We start from the raw sequence: 23,650 nt of genomic DNA, 5'->3' as shown, positions 1-23,650 counted from the left end.
CCTGAGCAAGGCCCTTAACCCTCAATTGCTCAGTTGTATGAGATTAAATGTAATTCGCTCTGGATAAGGGCATCTGCTACATGATGTAAATGAAATGTAACATGAGCATTATCTTAAAAGCCATACAGTCTGGTTACGCCTACAGCGCTGTTACAGTATCGAACCTGACTAAAAACAAGCACACAAAAACATATTCTGATTATCCTGACCTTAAGTAAGTTGCAGAAAAGTTTTTTTATTTATTTAAAAATATGGGGGTAGAAATGGGGTAACCATGGACAATCAACTGCCCTTTTCCTCTCATGTTGCTAATGTGACTCGCTCATGTTGGTTTCTGCTCTACAACATTAGAAGGATTCGGCCATTTCTGTCCACACAGTCTGCTCAGGTACTTGTTCAGTCTCTTGTCATTTCTAGACTGGATTACTGCAACACACTGCTTGCAGGTCTACCTATGAACGCAATCTGTCCTCTGCAAATGATCCAAAATGCAGCTGCACGGCTTGTTTTAAACCTGCCAAAGTTCTCCACACCACCACGCTGCTGTGATCCCTCCACTGGCTTCCTGTAGCTGCACGCATCAGATTCAAAACACTGATGCTGGCCTACAAAGCCAAAAATGGACCAGCTCCCTCTTACCTCAAAGCCCTCATCACTCCTCACACTGCACCCCGCACCCTCCGATCTACCAGCACTGCTCCACTGGTTCCACCATCTCTCAGGGTAAGAGGCAAGTATACTACAAGACTCTTCTCTGTTCTGGCACTAAGGTGGTGGAACGAACTTCCCCTAGAGGTCCGGACAGCTGAGTCACTGGATATTTTCAAGCGGCGGTTGAAGACCTACTTATTCAGGAAACACTTCAACTAGCACTTCTTCATTATCTTTTGCATAAAAAAAAAAAACACAACCTTTGACACTTTTTCATTGTAATTTTGAACAAATGTTTTAAACTCATGGTATCTTAAGTATGTAACTTAGTGATCCAGCATTAATGTATTCAATGTTAGAGATTTAAGCACTTATGTACGTCGCTCTGGATAAGGGCGTCTGTCACATGCTGTAAATATAAATGTATTATTTTTGTATTTGTGTGTGTGTGTGTGTGTGTGTGTGTGTGTGTAATTTTTACTTAATACTAAAAGTTTATTACAATTTCAAAAGTTTATTATTTCAGATCTTGATGCCGTCGGCTTGGGATGTCATTAACAGTAACAATTTCCTTCATTATTAAACTTTGAATCTACTTCAAAGTAAAGTCTAAAGTTGGATGTAGTAGCTTAGAGGTTAAGGTGTTGGACTACTGGTTAGAAGGTCCATCATGCTGCCAGTGCTGGGCCCCTGAGCAAGGCCCCCAATCTTTAAAAAGTTAAATCCCATAAATGAATAAACAATTAAATGACTGTATAATATTCAATCATTATATAAGCATAAATGGAATCTTCTTACCTTCTTCTGGCCTTTTGCTATGGCCCTTCACTATAGTATTAGACTTATTTTATTAACAATAATAATAAGAGAAATTTTGGAGATTTATAAATTGTATTTATAAGAAATATCCACACAAAACTCCCTTCCTATTCCTGAGGTTCATCCTGAGGCATATGGAGGTCTACCATCATCTAAACTAATGCCACCTTATAAGACTTTAACTTCATATGTATTATAAATATGACAGATCTGTTTGTTATTCCATTTAAAGCTTATTTCAGTAAACTCCTCAGTTTATGTGTATTTTACCTGGATGACGAGGTAGCGCTGGGGATCACGGGCCATCCTGCAGAACTCCGCCGCTAGCTCCTTAAACTTCGGCCTGCTGTCTGCATCAATCATCCAGCCTGAAGCCAAAACACACAACTGTTCGAATTGATCTGGAGAACCTCATACTGCACTGTATTTTATTTTTTTTACTCCTGCATTGTCACCTTTCATTCTTCATCCATTTTTCTCCTTGTATGATGATGATCCTGGACTGTGTAACTACCACCGGAGGGCAGAAACTACTATGAGCTACTACTACTGACTGACTACTGACTGAAAAACAAACACCTAAACTACACTAACTAACACTTCATTAGAGGTTTTTGTTTGTAAATATATACAGTTTTTTGGGGAAGCCGAGATTCTTATCAAAGCTAGTACGTTTAGAGGTTGTGTGATTTCCAGCACTATAACAATGTATAAAACTTTCAGCACTTACTTTAAGAATTAAGGATATAAATAACATAAGAAATTCTGAATTGTTGCACCACTGTATTAAAACACAAGGGAATTCATTCATTCATCTTCTACCGCTTATCCGAACTACCTCTGGTCACGGGGAGCCTGTGCCTATCTCAGGCGTCATCGGGCATCAAGGCAGGATACACCCTGGACAGAGTGCCAACCCATCACAGGGCACACACACACACACACTCTCATTCACTCACACAATCACACACTAGGGACAATTTTCAAGAGATGCCAATCAACCTACCATGCATGTCTTTGGACCGGGGGAGGAAACCGGAGTACCCGGAGGAAACCCCAGAGGCACGGGGAGAACATGCAAACTCCACACACACAAGGTGGAGGTGGGAATCGAACCCCCAACCCTGGAGGTGTGACCGTGCTAGCCACCGTGCCCCCCCACAAGGAAATTATTACATTTTAAACACTTGATGTAAGACCTAGCTAATTTTTACTATATCTTCCTCTTAAAATATCACATGCATTCAGCATAATTTCCTAAATGAATACTAGACAAGTTTTCTTTTTATTTTTACTTCTCAAGCTATAAGTTTCAGAAGTACACATTGCTCCGGGAAAAAAAAAGTCGCAGATCTAAGGCCACATTAAAATGAAATGCAATCATGCTAACAATAAATTCTCAATTTATTCCAGATTAATCTCTTCATTCATGTGGTATTAGCAGGTTGCCAGATTTCCAGAAAATCTACAAGATGTTTATGTGTTTATGTCTTGTAGTCTTTACATCTACATTTTAAAAGAGATGAACAAGAGTTATTATTAGTATAAGTTAATATTTAATAGTTTTGAGGTTGATCATTTTCAGGGAATTCGTCCTAACTGTAGTAAAAACACTTTTTTCCTTTTTACCCATTGCTCCCAAATAAAGTACCAGATCTAAGGCTATATTAAAATTAAAATGCTAACAAGCTAACAAAAAACTTTTATATTAACTTTAGCCTGGCAAAAATTCACAAGCCCGGCTTGCAGCCAGCAGGAAAATGAAAATGCACACTGTTATTAAAGGATATCGCTTCTCATAACGCAGAATGTAGTCATGCGGCAGATTTTTATGGAGCCTGGCAATGGTGTGTGACTGATGTGGGGATGCGAGAGACATAAACTGTGGGGTAGAGGTTACTGTGATGACCTTAGTAGCGGGTGATGAGTAAGCAAGTGTGTGTGTGTGTGTGTGTGTGTGTGTGTGTGGAAACACATATGAAGCAATTCATAAAAACATAATTTCTCTAAAAACTTTGCTTCTCCCTGGATTGCTCCTCAGATACAGGTCACATTGGTGTCATGTGACCACTTCAGCTAGTCTGCACTGTATGCGGGAGACAGTATAGTTAATCGTTCTGCCCTTTTGTAAATGAATTATAATAAAGGAAAAAAATAGAGTTTAATGTTTAGCAATAAGTGTAAAAACCGACCGACACTAGAAATATACATATAACATTCCAGGTCTGTAAAATATATAACTGATTAAACGGATGCTTCTGCTCCATTATTAAATTCTCATTTCTTTGTGTGTGCTTGGGATTTTTTCCTTCAGCAAGTTTTTAAGCGTTAATGACTTTGAAAGGTTTAAAGATGTGTGTAAAAACAGAAGCGAGGAAGATAAAGCGTTCGTACATTTCACCATGACCATGTAGACGTCGATGGTGCAGATGGGCGGCTGAGGGAGACGTTCTCCTTTCTCCAGGAGGTCGGGGATCTCGCGTGTGGGAATTCCGTCGTACGGCTTTCCTCCGAACGTCATTAGCTCCCAGATAGTCACTCCTAGAAGAAAAATAAATAAATAAATAAATAAATAAATAAATAAATAAATACAAAATAGTAACTGGAAATTATGGATTGATTGATTGACTGATTCCAAAACTCAGCTTCAGAATCTATTAATCGATTTTTAAAGCAACAGTAGGTAGTGTTGATTTTTATTTAGATATAAGATAATTTTTAAGTATATAATCTTCAGCATGTGTCTAAACTCAAAAATTAGATACGCAATACAAGTGAACAGCATTAGTAACTAACGCTTTTGTGTCCACAATAATACTATAACAAACACTACGGCTTCTCTCGTTTCTTTGCTGATTAGCTTTTAAATGGTGGATGAGCGTTTACGGTTTACTTTACTCAAGTCTGAAACTATTTTCTATAATACACCACACTAGTAAAAGAATGACAGCATGTTTTATGATTCCAAATTACAGGTGAACAAAGATGAATTTACAATAAATGAACGCATGTAAACTTAACCTCACGGCACAAAAGTAGAACACACACAACAAGATCGAGAAAAAACAGTTTCTCTTGAAAGACGTATTTTACATGTATAAATATCAATAAATAAGATGATATCAAAGCAGCTACACAACATCTAGATGCATTTATAACCGGCTCCATGGACGTTCTAACTGCTTTTGACGTTCATTTTGTCTTGTGTTACTCTGTACACATAATATGACTGCTGCTGCTGCTGCTGATGATGATGATAGCAATAACACATGTTTAAGATACGAACCGTAACTCCAGACATCGCTCTGGTGAGTAAACTTCCTGTAGTGGATACACTCCAAGGCCATCCATTTAATAGGCATCTGCAAAGTAATGGTTTCCATATTTAGGGAAATGACAAGGATAAAACACAGCATTATGGGTACTCAAGTAATGGAATTTCCAGCCACATGATTCTGATGTGACTTGAATTTGCTGAATATGACATTTTTTGAAGGTTAAACTTAGGCATTGGGTTTGAATTTGTACCTTTTTTTAGTGTCTGTTTAGATAAAATCGATGAGTTCTCATTTGACTCGAGAGCAGAGTTCCATGAAGTCCTAACATTAACTAGCTAGCTTGCTAGTGTGTTGCATGGTGTTGCATCGTACAGTATGTTAAAAACTTATTTTTTTCTCTTATATCTTATGATTTAGCACCATTGTAAAAGCCATTTGGCTAAAATATCTTTTTATTTTCGTTTGGCCGAAAATCAGCATTATTAGTAAAGAATGGTTGTGGTAGCATCGTGATTGTTGGCCTCTTGGTTCCCATGGATCCATCTATCCATCCATCCTTCCATCTATCCATCTTATTTACTCATTTTATTTGTTTTTAAGACTATAGCCACATTAATATTTCAGCTGCTCATGTTAAACAATTTTTAACCGCTTAGCAGAGAACCAGCTAGTTTTTTAAAAATAATTTATTCTAGAGTCATCTAGCTAACAATGCATTTACATTTCCAGCATTTATCAGACACCTTTATCCAGAGCAACTTACATTATCTCTTTTTTTTTTAATACAACCGAGCATGAAGGGACTTTCTCAGGGGCCCAACAGTGGCAGCTTGGTGGACCTGGGATTGAACTCATAACCTTCCGATTGGTAACCCAACACCTTAACCACTAGGCTCCAACACGCCCCAATGCTAAAGTAAATAATCTCTTCACTCACTGGTTGCCAGATTTCAGGATTGTCTATAAGATATTTATGTAAACTTGGTGTGTTTATATCTACATTTTAAAAGAGGTGAATTAAGTAAATAAGTTAAGAGTTTTTAGTTAGGAGTTAAAAGCTTTGGGGCTGATCATTTTCTGGGACTAAAAAAATCTAGTTTCTGCAAGGTATGAACCCGAGATGAGATGATAGGTTTTGGTGTTTGATGGAAACTTCTCTGTCTATTGCTTCCAAGTATCCGATATGAAACAAAATAATGGTCCGATTTAAAAAAGAAAATCTAATCAAAATAAACATGCAATGGTTTAAAAATTGTTATACTGTAATTCCTTATTACCTTCTGGCATAAACCTGAGACAAATATCCTGTTAATCCTTGAAGTTTCCCCATGTCTGTTCTTTTAATCGAACCCTTAACTCGAACACAGACCTAAACAGAGCTGATAAAACCAGACTTCCTTTTTAAAATGGAAAACATGTACTTGTCTGCATCAGTTCAGCTCTTAGAAAGGTTTAAAGCATCTTCCTCAAGAGAGTGCAAACATGTAGGGCTCTGCATTACAGCTGGTTAGAGCTAAATAGAAAGGTTTGATTCACTTTGAGGTAGAACTGATTGTTACACGAGGGACTAAAGAGGCGAGCGGTTCCCATTTATATGAGAGCAGCATGGTGCAGTTGCCCACGCTCCAACAATCATCTGGCCAATGCAGGGTTCAGGAAAGGACATGTGCAAGTTTGCAGTGTTTGGCTCTGGGGTTTGGAATGAGAAAGTGAGACAGAGGGAGTTGGGAAGTGCAGAGTGAGTGTTTGAATATGGATAAGAGGAATGCAGGCTCTTGTGGGACAGCTAATTTACAAGTTGATTATGTAGCGAGTGCTGTAAATTAACCTGTCATAGCAGCCGGTGTTTCTAAAACCAAGAGACCATCAAGGGATGCATATTAAGCATGCCGCATCTCTCGATTACTTCCAAACAACATCGGATTAACTTGTTTTGCTGTCAGACACAAAGTACACCTGCTAAGTCCCGAGTCGCAGAGGAGCCAAATTGGAAACGGCACACACGGATACAAACCGGGCGGATGCCACAAGACGCACTGACCTTCCCTCCGTCTGCATTGTATTCCTTTTCATCTGCGTCCAGCAGCCTTGCCAAACCAAAGTCTGTGATCTTGATGTGGTTGGGGGATTTGACAAGCACATTCCTGGCTGCCAGGTCCCGATGTACCAGCCTCCGCTCTTCCAGATACATCATGCCCTGTGAGGGTGAAGGACACACAGAAAACTGTCAGATACGGCTTAAATTACAGGAAATAGCAAAGGATCCTAAAATTCATGGAGAGCCACTCAACCTTCAACTCAACCCTCTACTGTCAAGCACCCAAGTATTCAGAGTGATGTGGCATGAATGAAAATGAGTTTCATCCTTTAACAAGAAACCTGCCAGTGGAGTTTGAGTTCCACCTCCTGGATTGTAATTAGCTGGTACTTCTCCTTTATGAGCAGTTATTCAGATAGGAACCAGAGCAAAAGATGAAAAGCATCAGTATTTTCTCACTACCGGGATTCGATAAATCTACTGTAGGTATACTAGATTTGCCCCAGGATGGCTTCTGAACCAAATCTTAAACCAAATCTAAGATTTAAAATCTTAGCACAGTGCCTGAAAATATTTGCAGTGCAGGAGTATAATGGCTCAGTGATAGCTCTGTGAATAAGACAATTCCAGTCCTGGATGCTTGAACAAGGCTACAAACCCTGAACTGCTCAGCTGTATAAAAAGTGAAAAACATAAGCCTCTCTGCATAAGTTACAGCCAAATGCTGGAAATGTAAATTGAATTTGTTGGGAAATGGGATGGAAAAAATAACAAGAAGATGCCAAGCTTCCTTGAAGAACCTCATCTCTATGGTTTATTGATGGATTGCTAGTCTATATATAAGTTACGTACTCCATCTACACTCCGTCTAATCTTATCCACAAAGGGCCGATGTGGTGGAAGCTTTTCATTCCAGCATAGGAGATGTTGCACCTAATTCCACCTGTTTAATCGGTTCAATTTGGCCTTCGAAGGGACTATCAGATTTGGCTCCTGCTTGGTTGGACTTAAAACCTGCACCAGCTCTCCATGGATAAGACTAGACACCCTGACCTAAGATACAAGAAATAAAGACACAAATGTGCAGAGTTCCTGGTTAATGGGCACCATCTATTTATAGTAATAGACATCTGTATATTATGTTCATAGCACATATACAGTATATCGTTGCTGTCGGGCGGAAACCTCGTATGTCCAAATTTGGTCAATTTCATATTTTTTCACATATCTATGCTATTGGTCAGTCCCCACGTGGGTCTGTTATTTTTACAAGTTATTAACCAATCTAAAGTCTTGAAAATAGCTTGAGCGCAAATCTCATAACTCCATTGGACACTTCAACTGTCCACCTCTTCCTCACTCCGTGGGAGAGCTTCACGTCATATTTCTCCTCAAGAAGAGTCGCAACGAATCAACACGTCTTCTGAGGTAAATGTCTTCAAAACACTGGGCTCAAAGAAAAAAAAATCTTGACCCCAGCTAGTTCTGGTGCTCGTCTGAGGACAGGAATTTAGCGCAAGACAATCCACTGTAACGCGGACTAAACCCTGTGCACTGCAGATAAGGTACGGAGTTTTTTTAATGTCCTGAAAAATAACGGTTTTGGAGATACGAGGATTCCGCCTGACAGCAACGATATTCATCTGTACATTATATTCATAGGACATATATATTCATTTGTATATTATATTCATAGCACATACATATCTGTAAATTACTGTTTATAGTAATAACCATATATTTTGTTACAGCACATATCCTTCTGTAAATCTGTATATTTGTTCATAGTACACACACATCTGTAAATCACTCTATATTACCACTTATTTAAATCCTGTACAAACTGTATATCCTGCACTTGCTGCTATTGCACTCTGGTTAGACCTAAACTGCATTTCGTTGCCTTGTACTTGTACATGTGTAATGACAATAAAGTTGAATCTAATCTAATGTAATCTAATCTAATCTAATCTAATCTAATCTAATCTAATCAGTCTGGTTACTGCCGCCATCAAGAGGACACATTTCATACCTTTTGTATGTTAAACCTACTTTACAACCTAGCTTATGTTTTCAAGGTACATTGATGGTCCTTAAGGTCAAACTATGTACCTTAAATGATTTCTCAAAGATGTAAAGACACATACTAAATGAAAAGATGTACCTTACCACCAGAGCAACAAGGAAACAGGTGCACAATACCTTTATTTCTAAGAGTGTAAGGTGCAGATGCCCTGAATATCTCCTGCACATGTACATGTACATCTCAGCGATGGGAATCAGTCAGTCAGTCATCTTAAATCTCTCTGCTGGACCATTCAGCTCAGTGATCCATCAAAAAAAAAAACTGTACTGTTGTGATAATTAATCAAGATTGTTGACAGGGAGAGGGATCAAGCCCTTCTCGCTAGGCGATTCTCACGCATGGACACATATCTCTCCGAACAATAAGAACTCAACACATTGATTTTCCGAAGGAGCAAACAATGCATGTAATTGATTTAAGTGTGATCCGCAGCATGGAGGCCTTTCGCCATAGAGTTCTGCCTTTGTGAGAAATTGGCCCTGACTGCGGCGTTCGAGTGCCCTTGAGCTGCAGGATGGATGAAATTTAAATTGTAATGTGATTGGAGGGAAGGGAAAAAAATATTTTTTTCTCTCTCAATGCAAGAACCCCTGATCCATATTATAGGAGGAAAGCTGAGCAATCTCAAATATTCATTGCGAGTTTATATTGGCAAGTTTTCTTCAAAAGCTGAGCAGACTGTCTGGGAACAGGGAGGAACGTTCTGAGCCGATGACAGCGTCAGCACACTTACAAAGACACACACTGCTTTTAAAATGGTCTTTTTACCACATAAACCCTGGTGAATATCAACCAGACGCTATTTTTAATACATGTAACAAACAACAGTAATAAAATAATGAGGAAAAGTTCTGGTGTATGTGCCACATATTAATAAACAGATCCTCTGACTATTTTTATTTATTTATTTATTTATTTATTTTTTTACTAACCAACCAACCAACCACAACCACCTTGAGAGTTGATTCTAATAAATGTAAATACTGAGGCTGAACTGTAAATATTGGCACCCTTGGACATCAATTGCTTCACAGGATGAAAGGTGGCAATAAAAGGTAAGATGGAAGATAATTAGAATCGATCATCATCTGCTGTGAATGAACACCACTGTAAGAAATGACAGAAATTGCACCCAAATTCCACTCCAAGATACACATCTAAAAGAGCTCATTCCTAAAAAGGTTTAAGTATCATCAGGACTCTAAACGTATAAACTTGATTCGATTATAAATATGGGAACAGCAGCAGGACATTAAGGATCACCACGAACAAAGGGTCTACTGTACGTGACTGCGATTACCATTTAAAGTAACCACTTGGTTGATAACAATTGTAACAATACCAAGACAAGGTGTACGTGATTAACAGGATTACATGATTAACATTTAAAGACAATCAGCTAGACAACAAGGTGTAGCCCAGCCATTCGGGAGACATTCGGTTCTTACACTCAATACACATTCAAAGCGGAACTTCATTTAAATGACCAAAAGGGAAAACTGTATAAAATGCTTGAGCAGGATTTGCTCTGGGTTCTTACCGACTCCAACGAACCCAAAGTACGTCATGTATTTTGTCACTGCTATGCTGGAATAAACTTCTTGTTCTTCATTAAGATCTTCAACATCATCGTCTTATTTTTACACTACGCATTTTTTATTTCTTACACCACTCAGCTGTTAGTACTGCACATGAATGAGCCCTCAATTTGATCATACAATTTTACCTCAATTTCCGAGACGGTCGAAGTCCTAAACTCTCAACATCGGAAGTGTAGCGTTCAGTTTCTGTACTGAAAGATTGTTTTGCTCATTATTCTAAATGCCGATAACTTAATGTCAGCATTATGGTCGTGGTCATATATGTAGAGATATCAACAATACACGTTGTACATTATTGCACCATGAAAAGATTGCATTTGATAAAAATTCATAATGATCATAAGCAAGCTAGCTGAGTCATTTGTGTTAAATTAAAAAATAAATAAATATGTATGACTGAACCTTGAATCGCCCACGTTTCAAATCATCTGAACATAACACACTCATAATTATGACTTCAGAAGCGGGAAGTACAGAAGGATAATTCCGATATCAGATGAAGGCAGAATAATTAACATGCAAGGATGATGCAAGGAAAACAAAATAAACTAGAAAAAAAATCTTCACTGTTAAAAACAATAAAATAAAATAAAGACTGTAGCCAAACTCCAAAAATTACAACATAATATTTGACATGCAAGACAAAGGAAGGACAATATGCTACAGTACGTGGACTTACAGTACAGTGGTTTGTTTCTCTTAGTCTGCATTAACACATTTCTAATAGCGCACTGATGTATTTAACAGGATAGAGTTGATTTTGTGACTAGAATGAATTTTCTGGTTACAGAACAGTACTTTTTGTCTATATAGAAGATCAAGAAAATTAATTTATAATCAAACTATTCGGTGTCACCCAGATGAGGATGCCTCAAATGGTTAAGGCTCTGGGTTGTTGATCGGAAGTTCTTGGGTTCAAGTCCCAGCACTGCCAAGCTGCCAGTGTTGGGCCCTTGAGCAAGGCCCTCAATCCTCACTGCTCCAGGGAGAAATACTGCTACATTCTAGCTCTAAATCATCAGTAAACACTACAATGGGAAGATGTAGCCTAGTGTTTAAGGTGTTGGACTAGTGACCAAAAGGTTGTGAGTTTGAAACTCAGGGCCACCAAGCTAGTGTTAATTTCGTCAGACGAGACGAGACGAAATATGTTCGTCAACAACCTTTTTTTTCATGACTAAGACGAGACGATGACGAGACTTCACCGCTGTCCAAAAACGCTGACTAAGACTAAATTAACATGCGTTATTGTTGACGAGACGAAAATGTTTTGTATAAAATAAAAACTAAGATAAAATCTCTCTTCATTTTTGTCTACAATCGTCTCTGCTTTTTCATCAGCTGTTACGCCTTTAAAATATTCACAACGAGTTCGTGGCTTCGCGCCGTTTATTGTGTGTGTGTAGAAACAATTCGTCCGAGCCCAAGTCCACCCTGGTCTAGGCTTTTTGTGTTAAATTATATTTCCTGTCCCTGCACAGGCTCTTTTATTGTACATGACAGCTTATGTCCCGATGACCGGTCTTTGCATTACGATTAAAAGCAGTATCAGTAAAGTAAAAAATGTGATGTGCGGTCAAGTTCGAGTGAAACAGATGTGAAACACTTTTTTTTACTGAAATGTTTATCAGTAATAATCTCAGTAATAATGTGTTATTTTAAAAAAAAAGACTACAATTTTTTGACTAAAACTAGACTAAAATTAAAAGACTTTTAGTCGACTAAAACTTGACTAAGATACCTTGAGTTTTCTTTTGACTAAAACTAGACTAAAACGACGAGACTTTTAGTCGACTAAAACTAAGACTAACAAAATAAGATATGTGAACGACTAAATATGACTAAAACTAACAAGGACATTTGGCACAAGACTAAGACTAAGACTAAATTAAAAATAGGTGACAAAATTAACACTACACCAAGCTGACACTCCGGGGCCCCTGAGCAAGGTCTCAACCCTCAATGGCATAGTTGTATAAATGAAATAAATGTAAGTCACTCTGGAAATTCAGGTCTGCCAAATGCTGTAAATATAATATATAAATACAGTCTGAAGGTGAAACCCTGCTCTGTAAGACTGTCTAGACGAACAACAGTGGCTAGAGGAAAAAAAGAAAAAACCTTGCAACTATGTCAAACCGCAACAAACCAGATTTAGCCAAAGAGGGACGGACTTACATCATCAACGCACCGCAAGATAGAGATCGAGTTTATTAAACGTTTCATTTAAACAGCTCAAGAATATAAAGCGATCGTACTGAGAAAAGCGGCAATGACAGAAAGAACATAAAAAATATATAAATGAATGAGTAAAAGAGATCCGTCATCTGTGAAGGAGAGTCTAATGTGAGCGTAGTCTCACAAAGCAGTTTATGAGACCAAGGACTAGTTCGTTTCACAGAAGTGCCCACTTGAATAAAATTGCAAACAATGTAAGATTTATTTTATGTGATATGAAGCAGGAGGCCATTGTGAAAACAATGTAAGTGATCCAACACGAAAAAACAAACCCACAAGCAACAGATTATATTAAGTGATATTATGCAAAAACGAGCATCAAGTGCGTTTTGGACATCTCTGGATGTTACGTCTACTGTATGGAGTATCCTTGGGTCTGAGAAAAGTTCTACATAAATGATATTCTTATTATTTTATAACCTGAAAAGCTCTTTGTTCGCAATGTGCAATGGTTTCTGTCTGCACTGAATAGAAGGTTTATAAAAATGGAGGTAAAGTGGAGCTATAGGCAGCTGATGGAACTGGCATTTGTGAGATTATGTTAGTTTTGCTCCAGATGTGCAGCATACCTCAGACATCTGGGGTCAGTGAGTGCTGCTGTTCACCACTCTTTTTCCAGCAGATCTACTAGACTGTGCTTTAATCTAAACCGGACACGTAGAAATTTTTCTGTTAACATTTATTTTGTAAAGTCAGTATTAGCTTGAGGTTTACCTGATGAACTGAATCAGGTGCGTTCAATTAGGGAAAAATAAAAAAATATGCAGACCTGGATCAGGGCCGCAGAACAGATGCTTTGTCTCAATTTGGTTCCTGTTCGCTCTTTAGTGCACCGTTTGAGATGCAGCGTTTTGTAGCGCTGTAGGAATTTGTGTGGCTCGATTTCGTTCAGCTTGAAATTTTACAAAAAAATGGCAAAAGTTCATGCATAGCGTTGGCATAGATGTGCGAAGAAGGAAAGAGGAGGAAGAGGAGAAGTGTTTTGTGGCAGAGAAGGAGAAGACAGATAGACAGACAGACAGACAGACAGACAGACAGACAGATAGATAGATAGATAGATAGATAGATAGATAGATAGATAGATAGATAGATAGATAGATACAGTAGATAGATAGATACAGTAGATAGATAAACAAATAGATAGATAGATAGATAGATAGATAGATAGATAGATAGATAGATAGATAGATAGATAGACAAATAGATAGATAGACAGATAGATAGATAGATAGATAGATAGATAGATAGATAGATAGACCACACAGAATATCATTATGCTAGCTAGATACGAAGCCAAATAATTAGCCATTTGACCAGTGGCACCCCAGAAACTTTTAATAGGGGTGGCCAGAGGAGGCCACAGCAAATCTTGGGGTGGCACCAACGACAAGATGGAGAGGGAGAGGGGCAGTGAAACAGCTACTATGGTGGCGCCAATCAATCTACAATCTTTTTTGGTGGCTGCAGCGCGTGCTTCATTTTATTTATTTATTTATTTATTTATTTATTTATTTATTTATTTTTCACTTCATGAACTATTGTGAGTTTTCATCATGCATTCAAATTCAAATTCATACTAGGGGTGTCCACAGGGGTGTCCACAGGGGTGTCCACAGGGGTGTCCACAGGGGTGGCCAGAGTTTATACAGGGGCACCCCTGCATTTGACATAAATTTGTACAAGGTCGGAAACAAATAATAAAAAATAAAAAACAGCATCAATAAACAAAAACCGATCGACTGTTTATTTTCGACTCAATCCGATTAAGTTCTTGAACGATTTTTACGCTAATTTGTTCATTTTACACATAAGCAGTTTAAATCTAAATCGAGACCCTTGCAATCCGGAGAACGCGTCGCTCTGGAGAAGGGCATTTTATCTTCATTAGGCTTCTTTAATGAAAGAAAAAATAAATCATTCTTTTTAGCCATGCTGAAAAATATTACTCACAAACAAGATTTTAAAATCTGTTCCAATCTCTTTCCCATATCTCAATTAGCCTGATAAAAGCTTCTCAAGCTAGTTTTACTCACACACACACGTGTTTGCTGGACATGTTGAAATCCATAACACTTCCCATGAAGCTTTCTGTCTCCGATAACCCGAGCTTAAGCAAAGCACAGCTTGAGACCACAGGCTCTTATTCAAAGCCAGATTGACTAGGCTCTTGGTTAGGCATGATTAATGAAATGATAAGACTTTCGAGGCAGAGTTATGGCCCTCTCCCTGATCGGAGAAGCTCTCGTCCTGTGATATTCATCAATGATTCAAGGAGAAATGCTAATCAGACTCTTATTACTGAGTGGCCTGTTTGAGGTGGCTTTCACGCTGTCATGGTTCTCAAGAACACTCCCATTTTCTCTTCCATACTAAATCTTTCCTTAGCAAGCAACTGTAATCTAGCATAAGAAAGAGGACTAAATGGGGTTGGGGTGTCCTGGGAAAAGAAAGAAACAAAAAAAATAGTAAATGTTTTTATTTATTTATTTATTTATTTATTTATTTATTTATTATCGCATGGGTAGGCTTAATATCTATTTTTATGAATTCGATACGAACAATTTATACCATACAAATTTTCTAATTTGCTTCCAGATATTAAAAAAGAGAGATATTTGGTGATGCACTGAATGTTTATAGCTGCAAAGGACATTTGCTGTGGTATAAAGGGAAGTAAACATGTCATGGCATGCTGTAATTGGAAAGTAAACAACTCCAGGATAGTAACACTAACTCCAATACATCACACCAGCCCATTTTCCTGTACAAGCACATCTCAGAGTGTTTCCTTCCTTTCTTCTTCCCTCCCTTCCTACTTCTCTCCTTCCTTCCTTCCTTCCTTTCTATGTTTTCATTCATTCCTTCCTATGTCTTCCTTCCTATGTCTGTCTTCCTTCCTTCCTTCCTTCCTTCCTTCCTTCCTTCCTTCCTTCCTTCCTATGTCTTCCTTCCTTCCTTCCTTCCTTCCTTCCTTCCTTCCTTCCTTCCTTCCTTCCTTCCTTCCTATGTCTTCTTTCCTTCCTTCCTTCCTTCCTTCCTTCCTTCCTTCCTTCCTTCCTTCCTTCCTTACTTCCTTCCTATGTCTTCCTTCCTTCCTTCCTTCCTTCCTTCCTTCCTTCCTTCCTTCCTATGTCTTCCTTCCTTCCTTCCTTCCTATGTCTTCCTTCCTTCCTTCCTTCCTTCCTTCCTTCTTTCCTTCCTATGTCTTCCTTCCTATGTCTGTCTTCCTTCCTTCCTTCCTTCCTTCCTTCCTTCCTTCCTTCCTTCCTATGTCTTCCTTCCTTCCTTCCTTCCTTCCTTCCTTCCTTCCTTCCTTCCTTCCTTCCTTCCTTCCTATGTCTTCTTTCCTTCCTTCCTTCCTTCCTTCCTTCCTTCCTTCCTTACTTCCTTCCTATGTCTTCCTTCCTTCCTTCCTTCCTTCCTTCCTTCCTTCCTTACTTACTTACTTACTTCCTTCCTATTTCTTCCTTCCTTCCTTCCTTCCTATGTCTTCCTTCCTTCCTTCCTATGTCTTCCTTCCTATGTCTTCCTTCCTTCCTTCCTTCCTTCCTTCCTTCCTTCTTTCCTTCCTATGTCTTCCTTCCTTCCTTCCTTCCTTCCTTCCTTCCTTCCTTCCTTCCTATGTCTTCCTTCCTTCCTTCCTTCCTTCCTTCCTTCCTTCCTTCCTTCCTATGTCTTCCTTCCTTCCTTCCTTCCTATGTCTTCCTTCCTTCCTTCCTTCCTTCCTTCCTTCTTTCCTTCCTATGTCTTCCTTCCTATGTCTGTCTTCCTTCCTTCCTTCCTTCCTTCCTTCCTTCCTTCCTTCCTTCCTTCCTATGTCTTCCTTCCTTCCTTCCTTCCTTCCTTCCTTCCTTCCTTCCTTCCTTCCTTCCTTCCTTCCTTCCTATGTCTTCTTTCCTTCCTTCCTTCCTTCCTTCCTTCCTTCCTTACTTCCTTCCTATGTCTTCCTTCCTTCCTTCCTTCCTTCCTTCCTTCCTTCCTTCCTTCCTTCCTATGTCTTCCTTCCTTCCTTCCTTCCTATGTCTTCCTTCCTTCCTTCCTATGTCTTCCTTCCTATGTCTTCCTTCCTTCCTTCCTTCCTTCCTTCCTTCCTTCCTTCTTTCCTTCCTATGTCTTCCTTCCTTCCTTCCTTCCTTCCTTCCTTCCTTCCTTCCTTCCTTCCTATGTCTTCCTTCCTTCCTTCCTTCCTTCCTTCCTTCCTTCCTTCCTTCCTATGTCTTCCTTCCTTCCTTCCTTCCTTCCTTCCTTCCTATGTCTTCCTTCCTTCCTTCCTTCCTTCCTTCCTTCCCTCCTTACTTCCTTCCTATGTCTTCCTTCCTTCCTTCCTTCCTTCCTTCCTTCCTTCCTTCCTATGTCTTCCTTCCTTCCTTCCTTCCTTCCTTCCTTCCTTCCTTCCTTCCTTCCTATGTCTTCCTTCCTTCCTTCCTTCCTTCCTTCCTTCCTTCCTTCCTATGTCTTCCTTCCTTCCTTCCTTCCTTCCTTCCTTCCTTCCTTCCTTCCTATGTCTTCCTTCCTTCCTTCCTTCCTTCCTTCCTTCCTTCCTTCCTATGTCTTCCTTCCTTCCTTCCCTCCTTCCTTCCTTCCTTCCTTCCTTCCTATGTCTTCTTTCCTTCCTTCCTTCCTTCCTTCCTTCCTTCCTTCCTTCCTTCCTTCCTTCCTTCCTTCCTATGTCTTCCTTCCTTCCTTCCTTCCTTCCTTCCTTCCTTCCTTCCTTCCTGTCTTCTTTCCTTCCTTCCTTCCTTCCTTCCTTCCTTCCTTCCTTCCTTCATATGTCTTCCTTCCTTCCTTCCTTCCTTCCTTCCTTCCTTCCTTCCTTCCTTCCTTCCTTCCTATGTCTTCTTTCCTTCCTTCCTTCCTTCCTTCCTTCCTTCCTTCCTACTTTTTACCGTCATTCATTCATTCATTCATTCCTTCATTCGTGACAATGTTATCAGAGTTTTCCTTTTTTTAGTTTTCTAAAATCTGACAGTGAAGAGCATTTTTAGGTCTATATGCTGAAATGCTTTGCAGAGCAGCCAATACTGTGTGTGTCTTTATGTACATATGCTCTTCAAACATATACTGATGAGCCTTCATATATTTTTATTCGAACATATAAATCATGCTCTCCGTTAGCAATTTTCGAGGCAATTAGGCAGCAGAAAATGGATGAGTCGCCAATAATTACAGCCGGCAGACGGAGCGGATGTAAATAAGCAGAGGTTACGCAAGTTCGACACAGACGGAGTATGAAAGTGAGTCCTCATATAGCTTTGTTTGTGTGGTTCGTTTTCTTGTGCTGTTTGTTGCTTAGTGGAGTGAAGAAAGAAGGATGAGAGATGAGGTTTAATTAGCTTAGTGAGAGACAGAAAGAAATGATCTCCTGAAATCTTTGGAATCGCTTCTACAAGTTTACTGTGTGTGGACAGATTTGGACAATAACTGTAACGCTTGAGTAAATGAGTAACCTGTAATGTACAGAATATCATAAACTAGCCACTGTTCATATAAAACACTGCAAATTCAGCCAGCAGAGTTCGATGGCTTTTAGTATGACGACACTTAACACACATCTATCACTTTCTAAGACAGACTGTCGATAGTTAGTGATAAAATTATTAATTAAATATAAAATGCAGGGGGTGCACGGTGGCTTAGCGGTTAGCACATTCGCCTCACACCTCCAGGGTTGGGGGTTCGATTCCCACCTCCACCTTGTGTGTGCGGAGTTTGCATGTTCTCCACGTGCCTCGGGGGTTTCCTCCGTGTACTCCGGTTTCCTCCCCCAGTACAAAGAGATGCATGGTAGGTTGATTGGCATCTTTGTAAAATTGTCCGTAGTGTGTGATTGTGTGAGTGAATGAGAGTGTGTGTGTGCCCTGTGATGGGTTGGCACTCCGTCCAGGGTGTATCCTGCCTTGATGCCCGATGACGCCTGAGATAGGCACAGGCTCCCCGTGACCCGAGGTAGTTCGGATAAGCGGTAGAAGATGAATGAATGAATGTTCCTCGTGAAGAAGGTGTTCAACATTCTGTCATTTTGTTCTATTCAATTCCAAGCCAAACACCAAATCCACAAATATCTGCACCTCACAAACACATCCCTGTTCCTATGCATTATCTCACCGAGCTGACAGGACAACATTGTCTGTTGTGCTTTTCTCCCTTGTGTTAATAGAGAGCCTGTCTTCGTCTCAATTGTCCCGTCGGGGCCTGGAGCCAAAGCCGTACCGCTCCCAGTGTGTTTAAATCAGATTAGCTCGGGTCGATCGATACTCACCCTCATTACAATGAGTCATGAGATGGCTTTGCTGTGCAGTATTTCTCTCCTGTGTAGAGTTCAAAGACAACACAAAGCCACGTATCACCAACCTGTAATGATATTTCACTCGGGTCCCAAATGGAAAGTCTAGCAAAGATCCTCCAGGTCATTAGTTCTTGCCTACATGAAGAGCTAATCACAATGTACTAACACTACTGTACACTGTATGAATCCTTGCATTACATATAACATATAATGCTGACTTTGCCTTCATCCATATTGTTCCATATAATCTATGGAACATGTCGTCTTCACCACTGCACACTGTTTGTGTATACATACATAATATAGACCAAATATATCCCTATTTATAATACATACTGACTTCCTGTACATCGGACATCCATTCCCCTGTAACATCACCCCCATACCTGTACTGTATATGCTCTATATACATCATTTATTGTAAATATCCCACCTATCCTGGGATGTGGTAGCCTAGTGGTTAAGATGTTGGGCTACAAATCGGAAGGTTGTGAGTTCAATTCCTACGTCCACCAAGCCATTTCTGGGCCCCTGAGCAAGGCCCTTAACCCTCAGTTGTATAAAAATGAGATAAAATGTAAGTCACTCTGGATAACGGCGTCTGCTAAATGTTGTAAATGTAAATGTTATGCAATTCTGCTCAGATGCTAACTGCATTTCATTGGTTTTGTACATCTATTTTGCACAATGACAATAAAGATGAATCCGATCTAATCTGATCTCATCTGATCTCACCTTATCTCAGTTGGTGCTCATCTTCTGTTCTTTTTTTTTTTCTTCTATCATTCGAAATGTATTGGATTAATACAGCATATTTATTTGATGTTTTATTCATTGTTATTATTATTTATTGGATGATTTGATAGGACAAAGCCTTCAGGCCTAAAAGAAAAAGATCGATAAAAGCCAAATAAATGTTTCTTACTATTGAAACATTTATTTGGCTTTTATCGATCTTTTTGGTGTCAAATGTCTGAAAAACCCGAGGGCCACTGAATGAATGAACGAATGAAGCAGGACCAAAGGTATAAATTTAGGAGGAACTTCAATGTTCAAGGTTCGTTATTTCTCTCATGCATATGAAATGAAGTAAAATGGCTGTTATTAGTTTTTCCCACAGCGCAACAACAAAAATGAAATAGAATATAATAAAGTATAGAAAAAACAGTAGAGTATAATAAGAACTCACTCACTCATCTTCTACCACTTAACCCGAACTACCTCGGGTCACGGGGAGCCTGTGCCTATCTCAGGCGTCATCGGGCATCAAGGCAGGATACACCCTGGACGGAGTGCCAACCCATCACAGGGCACACACACACTCTCATTCACTCACGCAATCACACACTACGGACAATTTTCCAGAGATGCCAATCAACCTACCATGCATGTCTTTGGACCGGGGGAGGAAACCGGAGTACCCGGAGGAAACCCCCGAGGCACGGGGAGAACATGCAAACTCCACACACACAAGGTGGAGGTGGGAATCGAACCCCCAACCCTGGAGGTGTGAGGCGAACGTGCTAACCTCTAAGCCACTGTGTCCCTATCATATACGTCTGTTTATAAGTATTATATACTTACATATGCGTCTGCTTCCTAAAACAGAGAGGATGAAGAGGAGATTCTTCCTCAACCAGGACAACACACACAACCAAAGTTCAGAATTTCTACACAACAAATACAACCTCAGTTATATTTCTGCACTAAAGCTTTATTCATGTCTGTGTGATTTTATATATAAATATTTATTTCCATTTCCTACCAGATTATTATTATTATTATTATTATTATTATTATTATTATTATTATTATTATTATTATTATTATTATTATTAATAATAGTATTATTGTTATTATTGTTATTATTGTTATTAAAATATATTTAATTATCACACTGTGACAGTGTTTAATTAAACACTAATTAAACACTGTCACCTCTGGGTTGCTGATTAGGAATCATTTAAAATATAATTTTTTTTTAATGATCCTGAATTTATGTTTGGATAAAGCTGCTTTGAGACCAAATGTCCATTGTACAAAGTGCTATTCAAATAAAACTGAATTTAGTTCAATATTCTATGAACTATTCTATTTTCGTTCTTCGTTCGCCTCACACCTCCAGGGTTGGGGGTTCGATTCCCGCCTCCACCTTGTGTGTGTGGAGTTTGCATGTTCTCCCCGTGCCTCTGGGGTTTCCTCCGGGTACTCCGGTTTCCTCCCCCGGTCCAAAGACATACATGGTAGGTTGATTGGCACTCCGTCCAGGGTGTATCCTGCCTTGATGCCCGATGACACCTGCGATGAGTGACTATTGCGTCTTATTCAGGCTTGTCCTCAAGATCTCACGCCATGGAACTGGAACTGAAGAAGCCGCGGTTGCAGAAATCTTGAACTGATGTTTATGGTAGTGAAATTATACACAGACTTTCTTCAGTTCCACCCACAGATTTAGTTCCTACTCACCCGATTGTTTTGAGTTCACGTTTCCTGTTAGATGTCAAACGGGTCTTAAATGACTTCTTGGTAAATCTCTACGTACTGTAGAGACACTACAAAAAAAAATAAAGCTTGGTAAAGAAGACGTTGTTGTTTCCTGTCACAGCGCACACATCATCACATATCCTGTTTCAGAGCCACAGAAATCATGGCCGCAAGGGTCTGAAATTTGCAATCGCTGGACTTTTAACTGAACTCAGCTGTTCCTCACTTATCTTTCTGGCTCGTACCTTTTTTTTGTTCAGTGCTTCAGAATGAGATACACAATCAGTTTCTTCAGATTCAAGACATTAATAATAAAAAGTCTTTAGATTTCTGGTTTGGATTTCGGATGTTTCTAGCTGTTCTGCTCTGGACTAAAGAGACTAAAGAGGGTCAGCTTTAATAACAGCTACGAACTGCTCCTGCTTTCCAGACCGCATTGAAAAAAAAAGAGCAAAAAACTTGAAAATAAATCCAATGTCAAAGTTCGCCTCTTTTATCGTTATTACATTTCCAGACTTCCCGTCGTCTTTACGCGTCCTCTTAAAACCGTCCTGATTCGATTAAGCGCCTGATGTTTGCTCTTTCTGAAATACGACCTCGTTCATCAGAGACGGTCTGAGATGCTGTTTGTTAAATATTAAAGCTACGTCTATGTTTTGTCAGATTGGATTGTTTTACCATCTGTTTTATTCACAACGCAAAGACGCTCTGCTTCAGGAAAACATATGTTTACGTATCTGATGTTTAACAGACACCTTTATCCAGATATACATTTTATACAGCCGAGTCATTGAGGGTTAAGGGCCTTGCTCAGGGGCCCACTGGTGGTAGCTCACACTCACAACCTTCTGATCAGTAGGCTAACTCCTTAACCACTACGCTCTCGAGCTCTTTCTTCTCTTTCTTTAGGTGTCCAGATTATATAAGGAGGAAAACAAACCGAGAGCAGAAGCGTGAGTAGTTTCCTGATTTAACATGCTGTAAATTACTGCACAATCCTCTCAGCTTATTAGATCAGACCATTCTGAGTTCAGAGCTTTAGAAGAGACTGAAAAGATCAGAGACGAATTGACTTGGTATCTCTCTTCTCTTCTCTTCTCTTCTCTTCTCTTCTCTTCTCTCCTTTTCATTTAATCATAACCACCTCTGACTGTGATTAATCTCGTCCAGCTTTCTCCCGTCCGGCTAGAATAATGCGTTGGCGCGGTTTCAATTACGGAAAGCGCCCAGTGACGTGACGGGCTAATCTGAGCTCTAACAGGTGTCCTGATGAGTACAGCGGTGCTGCAGTCACTCAGCACTGTTCCACCTCGGTGTAATTCCAGCCACATCGTGTCTCTTTGTCTGCTAAAATGTAGCAGGTGAAGGTGGTGGGATATTGATTAGAGCTCCAGCTTCTCTACTTCCTCTGTGTATCATTTAATTCACATTAATAACACGTCTCCTCAGAGCCGGGACTCTCTCTGGGTTTCCTCTTGGTTAATGCAGAAATGATTTAAGAATGAAATTAAAAATAAAAACATTATACAGTAAATAAATGAGCTTGCGCCTGGACGCGATAAGTGGGACCGAGAAGTTTGGCGTGAGGAGGAGAACTTAATGAAATTACAGTCCAAAATGAAGCAGTTTATTAAATCAGAACCTGTAAGAATATACTTTTACATATCATTAAGACCGAATTTTCTCTCCTTTAAAGCACTGTACATTTTATTATCCATCTGTTTTAAATCCTGCATTTTACAACTGGGGTTTAGAATAAAATACTTCTTATTTATTTTTATTAGAATCCGCACACGCCGTCGGGACGTTCTCTGTGTGCCTCGTTAAATCAAACTGCCAGCTGATGATGGGAAACACAGCACAAAGAAAGAGAGATAAAGAGCAGAGAAACAGACAAACGTGGAATTCAAAATGCGCACGGCCGCTTTAAAAACGGAACGTGACAAATAAATGACTGAAACTCTGAAAGAAGGAAAGAGGAAGAATAGATAGATAGATAGATAGATAGATAGATAGACAGATAGATAGATAGATAGATAGAATGATGGAGAGTGAGATATACAGACAAATAGAAGCAGGCAGAAAGACAAAGATAGACAAAGATGCAAAGAAAGAAAGAGAGAGAGAGAGAGAGAGAGAGAGAGAGAGAGTGTCATTATTTCTGTCCAT

The 23,650-nt window shown here is 39.4% G+C and overlaps 1 protein-coding gene across 2 annotated transcripts in view; it reads right to left on the bottom strand.

The window, feature by feature from the left end:
* The window catches only part of LOC132850488 (receptor tyrosine-protein kinase erbB-4-like), a 396,243-nt gene that overhangs the window by 13,057 nt on the left and 359,536 nt on the right, over window positions 1-23,650 (bottom strand). For both annotated transcript variants that reach the window (XM_060877116.1, XM_060877115.1), the window contains exons 21-24: window positions 6,790-6,945; window positions 4,757-4,832; window positions 3,865-4,011; window positions 1,741-1,838 (exon numbers count right to left, since the gene is read on the bottom strand). In XM_060877116.1, the coding sequence (XP_060733099.1) occupies window positions 1,741-1,838; window positions 3,865-4,011; window positions 4,757-4,832; window positions 6,790-6,945 (477 nt within the window). The remainder of the gene's footprint in view (window positions 1-1,740; window positions 1,839-3,864; window positions 4,012-4,756; window positions 4,833-6,789; window positions 6,946-23,650) is intronic.

This window comes from Tachysurus vachellii, chromosome 8 (genome assembly GCF_030014155.1).
Source record: "Tachysurus vachellii isolate PV-2020 chromosome 8, HZAU_Pvac_v1, whole genome shotgun sequence".
Taxonomy (NCBI): Eukaryota; Metazoa; Chordata; class Actinopteri; order Siluriformes; family Bagridae; genus Tachysurus; species Tachysurus vachellii.
Note: the sequence above shows the minus strand (reverse complement) of the source record. Positions and strands in the feature narration are given on the sequence as shown.